The 11284-nt window shown below is 52.3% G+C and overlaps 1 protein-coding gene across 1 annotated transcript; it reads left to right on the forward strand.

The window, feature by feature from the left end:
• Positions 1-3539: 3539 nt before the first annotated feature.
• CTRC (chymotrypsin C) lies at positions 3540-10184 on the forward strand. The gene is made up of 8 exons (XM_020873699.2): positions 3540-3579; positions 5021-5112; positions 5211-5308; positions 6250-6375; positions 7241-7377; positions 8163-8308; positions 9459-9611; positions 10108-10184. Exons 1-8 carry the CDS (start codon positions 3540-3542, stop codon positions 10120-10122), a joined length of 807 nt encoding a protein of 268 aa, XP_020729358.1. The 3' UTR covers positions 10123-10184.
• Positions 10185-11284: the final 1100 nt, after the last annotated feature.

Raw genomic sequence — 11284 nt, forward strand, 5'->3', positions numbered from 1 at the left:
TGTCTTGGTTTTCAAGAGACACAGGCAAATGGGGCAGCTCCAGTTCATTCAGTCCACAGCCCACGTCCCTGCCCATCTAGCCACCCTGCCTGCCAAGCTCACTGGAGGACATGCACCAGGAGTGTCACCGAGGCCACAGGGGTTCTGGACTGATGCGCCCGGGAGCCCCGCCAAGACGCCCTCACACTCAGAGACACTCCAAGCCTCCTCCATTACAGACTGGGGTGGTGGGGTGGTGAGGAACAAGCTGGGGTTCCCCCTATAAGAGGACTTTGAACAGATTAGGCTCCCCCTGGGTCTCAGTCTCCCCGTCTGGTCAATGTGAGGGTGGGCTAAGGTCTCAAGGTCTTCCCTTTGGGTGTCCCCCTTTCCCAGGTACAACCTGGTGTGGGGGGCGGCGGACAGGATTTTGAGATGATGCTGTACATTGCTGCCCCCAGGTGGACGTAGGTGGTACTACAGCAGCCGAATGCCCTACGCCTCTGGCTTCCTGCTTGGAGAAGGCTTCCTCCTTGAAGGGTTATTTCCTGAGAAAGGCCACCCCACGTGCCACCTGTGGCCCTAGATGCCGTTAGCACTGCATGTTGGGTGAAGCACTGTCTTCAGTTGAAGACAATGTCCAGCTGGCCAGGTGATGGACGTGGACCTCAAGCCCTCATGATGTGAGATACATGCCGGTCCCGTGCCAGGCCCTCCACCATCAGATGCAGCTGGGAGGGGCCCTAGCCTCGGCCACCGTGAGAACCCACTCTCCCAGCCCAGGCAGGGGGCACGGGAGGAATAAGGAGTCTGGAAGGGAGGTGGCTCCTTAAACCCCAACCATGTCCTGGCCTCTCAGTAAGCCTCCCCACCACCAAGTCCCAGCCCCCAGCACCAAACACCGAATCCCTCACTCAGCCCCCAGCTCCCTACTTTCACCTGGTTTTGAGGAGAAATGCTGCCAGCCCAAGGCCTGCCTGCTTAATGGGCCCCACCCAGGATGTAACAGCTGCCACCGGAGAGTCCTGTCCCAGCAACTAAAAATAACGGGCCCCATCCTGGCACCTGCCCTGCTTCTCAGGCTCTCACCAGCACCCTCATTGACTCCCAACCTTGGCATCACTTCTCCTAACATTCCCCACACCCTCGAGCCCAGCCTCTGCCAAATCACTCATGGTTGTTTTTCCAGCATAGTCTGGCCCTGAGTGGCTGACTGACATTAAGTGCCCACATCCTGGGAGGCCCCACTCCAGGCGCTGGAATACACGAGGGTCAGCAGGATAGGATGGGATTTCAGCATCCTCGGGGTCTCAAGTCAAGTTCATTTGGGGTTTGTTGTTGTTGTTGTTATTTTTAATTTTAATTTTTTATCAAAGTATAGTTGATTTACACTGTTGTGCCAATCTCTGCTGTATAGCAAGGAGACTCAGTTATACACATATAGGCATTCTTTTTTATATCTTCTTTTCCATTATGATTTATCACAGGAGACTGAATATAGTCCCCTGCGCTATAACAGAAGGGCCTTGTTGTTTATCCATCCTATATGTACAGTTTACATCTGCTAATCCCAAAGTCCCGGTCCTTCCCTCTCCCACCCCTTGGCAACCTCAAGTCTGTTCTCTATGTCTGTGAGTCTATTTCTCCTTAATAGATAGGTTTGTTGGTGCCATAGTTTAGATTCCACATATAAGTGATATCATAGGGTATGTCTTTCTACTTATTTCACTTAGTATGATCATCTTTAGTTGCATCCATGTTGCTGCAATAGCATTATTCATTCTCTTTTATGGTTGAGAAGTATTTCATTGTATACATGTCTTCTTTATCCATTCATCTGTCAATGGACATTTAGGTTGTCTCCATGTTTTGCCTATTGTGAATAATCCTGCTAGGAAAACAGAGCTGCATGCATCTTTTTGAATCTTAAGTTCATTTTGGACATGGAATCTGCAGAAAAGGGCCCTTTTCCCACCTGTGCCCATCAAGCTCCCACTCAGGATTAACGCGCTCTCGTTTGGGGTTCCCAGACCTTGGCCCAGAACATTCAAAGGAACGTTTATTACCTTGCCCAGCGGGGAGCTCCAGCGGAGCTGAACAGGATATAATCCTCTCTGTGGCCCCAGCCCAGAGCCCACACAGAGGAGCTGCTCAGCTAGTTCGGGAGGAATGAAGGAATGAATGGCTTCAGTGTACTTACTAAGTCAGTGCCACACAGTCTGGGTAGGCAAGATGAACAGCTTTAAGTTAATCCAACTCCACGCCCTCTGCCTTCCAATTGCAGCAATCCACTCCCCAGGGCACCTCTCTGCAGATATTTACCAGCCCTCCTGGGGCTGTTTCTTCATCTCGGTGGTCAGAAGACCAGGTCAGCCAGCCAAGTGTCACCACCATAACTTTAGGCAATTTGAACCCCCAGAGTGATGGCGTCCTCTGGCCAGTGGTTTTCCCTGCACCAGAGCCAGGTCAGGAGGGACTGGCACTAGCCATGCACATTAGCCATGTACACTAGTTGTGCACCAGAGGCAGCTCCCATCTCTGCCCAGTTGCTCCCAGTGAGAGCATGGTTGCCCAACATGATCAGTGGGCCCAGCTCAGAAAACAACTCCAAACAGCAGTTGGAGGAGTTCAAAGGAGGCAAAGAAGAGAAGTCAGGCCTCAGGGCAAATGAAGTAAACCGACTCTCCGAGGTCAAAGCTGAACCCCAACTGCCCGAGGATCCAGGTGGAATTTTGGGGCATCCAGAGTAGCACTCAACCTTTACATCTAAATCATGGAAGCTAAGATCTGAAAAGAGCCCAAGAGTTCATCCGATCCTACATGCCCATTTTAAAGAACGGGAGACTGAGGGCCTTGCAGGGAGACAACTAAGCAGGCTCCAAGTAGGAATTTGGCCAACCAAAGCCGTCCAGGGTATGCCAGGGCCTCAGCCTCCATCCACAGCCTTGGGGGAGAAGGTGTTGCAGAGCAGGGAGAACCGCAAGATCCGACAGTATTGGTTGAATGAGGGAGAAAGAAAGAGCTATAAAGACAGAGAAGGAAGCGGTGCATCATAGCAGTTTTTGGCCACAGGCTGACATTTGAAAGACTGACTTCAAACCCTGGTTCTGTTGTAGAGCAGCTGTGTGACCCTGGATGGTCACTGACCCTCTGAGTCTCAGCTTTGTCACGTTTAATCAGTGGACAAGAGTGTCTACTGCGTGTTGTTGGGAGAATTAAGGGACTGCAAGAGTTACTGAGCATGGCAACCAGCACATAGTAGGTGCCTAGTAAACAACAACTAAAAAGAATGAGTCAGGCCAAGCAGCGTGATGGGGCCCCCATACCTGCAAATGCCAGAGTTTGCTCTGTCTCTGGATATTCGGGAAATCCATGCCACCGAACCAGCTCCATCTCTGCCCAAATTAAACAGTAACCACCCAAGGTCAGGGAAAAGGCCTTGGCAGAACAGATTTCTTCCAAGTGGTAGCTCAGCCTTGACGAGGTGGGCCCACCCCCCACCTGCCTATAAGTGCTGCCCTGGCCACCGCGACATTCACCTGATTCTGAGCATTCACAACATGTTGGGCATCACGGTCTTCACCGCGCTCCTGGCCTATGGTAAGCTGAGGCTCCATGACCAGCTGCAGCCATCAGGCTGTGAGCTCGGGCAAGGATGGGGGCAGGGGCCCTCTGCTCTCCAGGGCTTTGGGAAAGGAGCTGTGGGGTTCAGTGTGGGTCCAATTACTACTGATCAGCTGTGTCAAATGAGCTACTTGCCTGCTGGGCAACTCTGCTTCTGAATCTGCGAAACAGGGCCAATGATCTGACCTCCCCAGGGTGAGGATGAGCGATGAGGTGCAGAAAGATGTAGCATCAGCCTGGGGACACAGAAGATGTCTCATCCCCGGGTACCCTGGGGACCATCGGGGGGCCTGGGCTTCCCAGCTGGCTCAGTGGTAAAGAACCCTCCTGCCAATGCAGGAGATGCAAGTCCAATCCCTGGGTTGGGAAGATCCCCTGGAGAAGGAAATGGCAACCCACTCCAGTATTCCTGCCTGGGAAATCCCATGGACAGAGGAGCCAGGCAGGCTACAGTCCATGGGGTTGCAAAAGAGTTGGACACGACTTAGCAATTTAACAATATCGGGGCCTACCCTTACTGGGATCAGCATCTCTCCTTTGGGGATTCTGTGTTGGCCCAGAGGATGGCAGCTTTCCATGTTGGCAGGCTTCTCCCAGATTGGGAGTCAAGGAACTTGACTCGAATGTCACTCTCTCTCAGCAGGACCTAAGCAAGCTATATCACCTCTCTAAAGCTCACTGGCTCTTTTGGCAAATAAGAGCACTTCATTAAGAGTCCTCCAGTTGATAACAACAGTAGTAATAATAACAGTAGCTGCTCCTGTGTACTGCATGTTTACTCTGTGCCAAGCGCTCTGCTAAGCCCTTGACATTCCGGAGCCAGTTTGATTCTCCATCAACCTTGAGAGGCAGGGTCTATTAATATAGACCCATTTTACAGATGAGGACCCTAAGGCACAGTGAAGTTCACTAGCTTCTTCAAGATCACATGGCTGGTTAGTAGTGGGGGCAGAATTTGAGTCTGAGTCTGCCCAGCACTTGCTCTTGACCATGCCACAGCTAGGACAGTCTGGAATTCTGTGGGTTCCATGTTCACACATCCCCACCATGCTGTGGCCTCAAAAGGGACAACAGGGTAAGGATGAAGTACACAGGTGTACCTGGGCACTCACACCAAGCCAGCCTACCTTGGTGTTTCCTTCAGTGGTTTAACCTTCACTCTATACCAGACCTTTTGCTCAACTCTTCATATGCATCATTTAGTTCTTAGGACAAACTTACCAGTTTAGTGCTATTCTACCCATTTCACAGAAAGGGAAGTTGAGGCCCAGCAAACTCAATGGCTTCCCCAAAGTCTTACAGGAAAATCCAAACCCAAGTCTGCCTAGCCCCTAAATATGTGCTCTTTCCACCTGTCCCTTCCCCAATGAGACACCCGGCACCCTCACCTGTGCTCTCCCTCTCCTGTCTCCCCCAGCCTCCAGCTGCGGGGTCCCCATCTTCCAGCCCAACCTATCAGCCCGCGTGGTGGGAGGAGAGGACGCCATTCCCCACAGCTGGCCCTGGCAGGTAAGTTCACCGCCGCGGGGGTGGGAGGCGGGGTGGAGAGGGGCGTGGGGAGTGGGTCCCTGGGGGCTGACACACGGGCCTTTCACATCCTCCCCCAGATCTCCCTCCAGTACCTCAAGGATGACACGTGGCGGCACACGTGTGGCGGCACCTTGATCACCCCCAACCATGTCCTCACAGCCGCCCACTGCATCAGGTGAGCCGGAAGTCACCCGGACGCCCCGCCCGCTGCTCTTCCAGGGCACACACTCCAGACAGCGGCACAAACAGGCTGCTCATATCCAGTAACCAGTTGTCCATTTATTCATTCAACAAGTATTTAGTGAGTGCCTACGATGTGCCAGGGAACGTGACTGAAAACGCAGTCTGTGCTCTCAGGGAACTTATTATATTCTAGTAGAAGACAGAGTGGCAGGCCATCCAACAAGTAAATATGTAACAAAATAAGTGGTAGTGAAGAAAAACTAAGAAGCAGGAAGAGGCTAAAAAGTATGAGGGCTTCTATTTTAAATGACATGGCCCCGGGGAAGAGCTCTCTGAAAAGGGGATACTTGAGCCAAGATCTAAAGAAAAGAAGGGAAGAAATCTCTGGTCTGGAAGTAAGGTGTCACCGGTGGAGGGAAGAGCCAAGGCAAAGGTTCAGAGGAGGGAGTCCACTTGGCATGTTTGAGAAACAAAGTGGAAGCCTGTGTGGCAGGAGCGGATTGTGTGAGGGGAGAGGAGGAGGTGGCTAGAGAGGAATACAGGTGAGATAATGCATGCCAACAGCAGTGTGGACTAGTTCATCTTCACAGCATCCCTGGCAGGTGAGTTTCAAGATTATCCCCACGTTACAGGTGAGGAACTGAGGCCTGAGCCTGCCCACCCAGCAGTCAGAACGGACTTGACTCCAAGACCAGGGTCCTTACCCTCTGCCCTAGGAAGGGTCAATGGGGTGAACTGTGCCTTCCCCCAAATGAGTCCCACAGTGACCCCAAAGCTGCATCACCAGAGCCCCAACTTCCCTCACTACCCTGCCAACCCATGGGGGCAGGACCCTGACTACCCCAAAGCTGCATCACCAGAGCACCAACTTCCCTCACTACCCTGCCGACCCATGGGGGCAGGACCCTGACGTGGCCCCCTTGCTCTGTTCAGCAACACCCTGACATACCGCGTGGGCTTGGGGAAGAACAACCTGGAGGTGGAGGACGAGGCAGGCTCCCTCTACGTGGGTGTGGACACCATCTTTGTCCACGAAAAGTGGAACTCCTTCCTCATTCGGTGAGTGCCCAGCTAGCCATCACATGGCCCCTAGGGGCAGCTCAGAAGAAGAGGGGGTCCCTGAGATGGAGAGAGAGCCTGTGCCTGGGCCCCATCCTCACCCTGAACAGCCCGCAGATGATGATTTTATGCAAAATAGCAAAATGCTAAGAGAAGACGGACACCCCTCCCATCCCCATCATTGACCAAGGGGCTCCAGAAAGTACACATGGACTAAGGATCCCGAGGCCCCCGTGGTATGTTACCTGAAGTCTGTCAGCCAGGGGATGAGCCAGCACTCCCCATTATTGATGCTTACTGCATGCCTGCCCACATTGCAATAAGCGTTTTATGCGCCATCTCTTATTTAATCTTCAAAACAGCCCGAGACAAGAACGCGAGGATCAGAGAGGTTAAGGAATGTGTCTCAGGTCACACAGCCCGCTAAGTGGCAGAACCACAAATCAAACCAAGTCTGCCTAGGCTTGTCCGCTTTCATTCAGCAACACAGAAACATTAAAAATTGAATCTGCAAGTATTTTTACCGTCATAATTTCCAATTTGCTTTAGCTTAATTTTGGTTGATACAGTGGTTCACTTACAGTGGCTCAGGCTTCTGCTCTTGTCACTTCTCTGTTAAACCTGTCGTGATGTGAAGATACAAGTAGGGGAAGAAGCTACACCTACAGGGGCAGGTGATGGAATTAGAAGGCAGATTATTTGTTCCCTTCATCTCTGTCCACCAGTAAAACCTGGCAGTCCGGGATGTGTGCAAAGGACCCCTGGTCACCCTTGGCCTGACTCCCAGCTCACAGGCCAGGCCTCTCAGCATTTGCTTGCTGCACCAGGCCCTCTTATCATTCACCACCTCCACTTTGGATTCCAGCAATGACATTGCCCTTATCAAGCTGGCAGAGACTGTGGAACTGAGTGACACGATCCAGGTGGCCTGCCTGCCAGAGGCGGGTGCCTTGCTGACTCAGGACTACCCCTGCTACGTCACTGGCTGGGGCCGTCTCTACAGTGAGTATAGCCCCTGGTAAATCAAGAGCGCCTTCCTGGAGGAAGCAGCTCCCACAATAAGCATGCCACCCACATTTGCCCACCGGTTTCCTTTTTTCCTTAACATCTTCGCATCTTCTTAAACTGTGTAATGATGGCTAATATTTAGTAAGCACATACCATGTGACAGACACGCCAAGTGCATATAAAGGATGCTATAAGAATTAAATGGACTAAAATTTGTCAAGGACTTAGAACAGGGCTGGGCATATACTAAGTGCCATGTAAGTGACTATTGAATCAATGAAACTAACCATTTGGGGGTAGGAGATTAGATCATATACCAAGTATATTCCAGTGAATGGAATTCTCAAGTAAATTCCAGCTGAATGTAAAGGTTAAATGCAAATAAATGAACCTACGGAAGACTTAGAAGAAAATAGAGATCAGTACCTGGAAAATTTGAGGCTGAGAAAAATCTTTTAACATGTGCCACCGAAGGTCGAGAACTACAAGGAAACCATTGGCAATTAAAACCCCAGAACATAAATTAAAGATAAATGGTAGTTATTTCTTGAGGGTTTTCTATGGGTTGGTTTTACCTTTCCAATCCTTTGAAGGGTCTCTAACCCAGTTTGGGACCATTGGCTCAGAGTCTTGCCTCTCAATAAAAGGCATATATGTCCCTCAAAGTCTTGCCAGAACTTGCCTGGCCTGGCCCAGCCCCATTTAGCCCTCTGTTCCCTGAAGGCATGGAGCCAGGGCTTCCTGGGCTGCCTGTCCAGTCACACCCATTCTCTCTCCAGCCAATGGCCCCATTGCCGCCGAGCTGCAGCAGGGCCTGCAGCCCGTGGTGGATTATGCCACGTGCTCCCAGAGAGACTGGTGGGGCTCCACGGTGAAGGAAACCATGGTCTGTGCTGGAGGCGATGGAGTCATCTCAGCCTGCAATGTGAGTGTCCAGACTCTGCACCCCAGCCCTAACGCAAATGGCCAAGTGCTAGGGGCAAGGAGAAGAGCAAAGGAGTGAGAAGTGGGGAGACCCCATGAGGAACCCTCTCCCTGGAGGGAGACTGAGTCCCAGTTGGGCTCAGGAGACTTAGGAAAACCTTGCCACTGTCCCCCTTCCCCTCCCCCACCAGCACTATGGCCAGAGCATGAAGGCTGAATGTCAGTCTCTAGGTCCGAGTCCCAGTCCCACCCTTCATAGCTGCATAACCTTGGGCAGGCCGTTTGACGTCTCTGAACCTCAGTTTCCCTGTTGTAAAATGGAGCAACAGTAAGCACAGGGCTGCTGTGAGGACTAAATGAGTCTGACGCGCGTAGAAGAGACTTCATTCAAGTCCGGGCACATGTCCCATCATACCGTCAACTGCATCGCTCCAGGGAGACAGAGGACTCAGGGAATCTGACACAGAAGCAAGAAGCATCTAGGGAAATCAGAGACTGTCCCATTTTTAAACACAGGACCCTTTCCCCATTTCCATTTCCCTCACTTTCCTGGGTCTCCTACACAACTCCCAGCATCTTCACTTCTCTGGGCAGCTCAGACTCAGGCATGGGACACTGAGGCACAGAGAGGGTTCTCATCATCCCAAGATTGCACAGCAAACCACAACTTAATCTGATACTTTAGGGCTCCCCTAGGATAAAGGTCCGGAGAAGGCAATGGCACCCCACTCCAGTACCCTTGCCTGGAAAATCCCATGGATGGAGGAGCCTGGTAGGCTGCGGTCCACCGGGTCGCGAAGAGTCGGACATGACTGAGCGACTTCACTTTTACTTTTCACTTTCATGCATTGGAGAAGGAAATGGCAACCCACTCCACTGTTCTTGCCTGGAGAATCTCAGGGACGGGGGAGCCTGGTGGGCTGCCGTCTATGGGATCACACAAAGTCAGACACAACTGAAGCGACTTAGCAGCAGCAGCAGCAGGATAAAGGTCAAGTCATTCCCAAATCATATCTTCTCTCCCTTCCTCACTATGAACAAACTGAGGTCAAAACAGGAGGTACCAAGGCAGAGAGGCCAACTCACATGCCCCACTCTGACCTACCCCTGTGGCCCAAGCCTCCCTCTGATGCCCACCCCATCTGGTGCAGGGGGACTCGGGTGGCCCCCTGAACTGCCAAGCTGAGAATGGCAACTGGGATGTGCAAGGCATCGTCAGCTTCGGCTCCGGGCTGGGCTGCAACACCTTCAAGAAGCCCACGGTCTTCACCCGTGTGTCTGCCTACATCGACTGGATCAACGAGGTGGGTGCACCTCCCTGGCCTCCTTCCTCACTGCCCACCGCTCACTTGTTCCTCTACTCATTCCTTCACTCATTCATTCATTCACCTGCTCAAAAAGTACTGATTGTTTACTGTATACAGCCTCGAGTCAGGTGCAGTAAAAGAAACGGCCATTGACTCCCCAACCCTTTAATCCATTTGCTTCAGCAAACACTTCTGTCCCAGCCCTAGGCTCCCCACCAGGGCTCCCAAAGGTGAAATGTGGCCCCAACACAGGAGAGGGGGTGGCATGGATAGCCATCTATCTCTTGAGGAGGGACAGGGTTCATTTTGGGAGTAGGCAGTGTCCTGAGCCCACTTGCACGGTGGTGGGAAGTGCCGAGGGGGCCAACCCTGGGGGCAGAGGCAAGCCTGGCTCATTAAGGCCTGGTACTACCTGCTGTGCCCGCTCGTTCCTTCCTTCCTGGCTGAGACTCATGCCGCCCTGAGTCCCTCACTCTGTCCTCTGCTTCTCCAGAAACTGCAGCTGTGATTCATCCCCAGGAGCCCAGGCCACAAATCCCGACAACCACAATAAACCTCTTTCCCCCTCAAGCTGCCTGCTTTCTTTTTTTTATTATTTATTTATTTATTTGTCTGCACTGGGGCTTAATTACAGCACTCGAACTCTTAGCTGCAGAATGTGGGCTCTAGTTCCCTGACCAGGGATTGAACCTGGGCCCCCTGCATTGGGAGCTTGGATTCTTAGCTCCTGGACCAGCAAGGAAGTCCCCTGCCTTCATTCTTGATTCTCGTGTCCCCTGCGGGTTCTCTGGGGGCTGCCCCTTCCACACCAAGGACGCAAAGAGAGGCCCCCTCATTCAGGCTGGTTTGGCCTTGAGGGGGAGCTGCTGGAGGTGCTGGGGGAGGAGGCGATCCCAGGAGGCCACCTGGTGCCTGAGGGGACATGAGTTAAGGACACACCAGAGATTTGCCCCCCTCCCCCAAACACACACACACACACATCTCATAAGCTGTGAACCACCACACCCTGGTCAAACAGCAATGGCTTCCACATGTAGTCACAGCAGGTCAGAGGTGGGCAAGCTTGCACTGCACTAGACAGACAGGGAAACTGAGGCCCAGAAAAGGAAAAATCTGGGCCAAGTCACAGGAAGAAATGACCAGTAATACACAAACAAGAGGCTCAGTTCAGGCTCCTTCAGTCCTGAGGCCACCTAGAGGGCACATGGGGCCAGAAAGGTGAGGGACCCAGTGTCCAGTGAGGTGGATCCAAGTGGGGCCCCTGATCCCTGACCACTGTATCCCTAGTTTAAGGCACTCCTGAGGATCGCCAGGGCTCCTAGTCCAGGGCTGATCTAGGAGGGAGATGCCCCCACCCCCACCTCTAAAGTCTTCCTAGGAAAACCCTCAACTATGACTGCCTCTGGTTGGTCCATGAGTAACTTTGGTTCCTGGAGGTGGGGACCATGACCTCCCACAATGCCAAGCTCATTCTCAAAAAATATTTACTCAACAAGCAATGGGGGCTACAAGAAGCCCAGCACCAGCTCAGCCCTGGGAATCCAGGGAGAGTCCAAACAAGACCCCTGCTCTGCGGGAGAGAGACTCATAAACAGATCATTGAGGTCACTGTATAAGTTTGAAGGTAGGAATACAGTCCAGGAGCACAGATAAGGGACACTTAAACCAGT

The sequence above is a fragment of the Odocoileus virginianus genome, chromosome 11 (genome assembly GCF_023699985.2).
Source record: "Odocoileus virginianus isolate 20LAN1187 ecotype Illinois chromosome 11, Ovbor_1.2, whole genome shotgun sequence".
In the NCBI taxonomy this organism is placed as follows: Eukaryota; Metazoa; Chordata; class Mammalia; order Artiodactyla; family Cervidae; genus Odocoileus; species Odocoileus virginianus.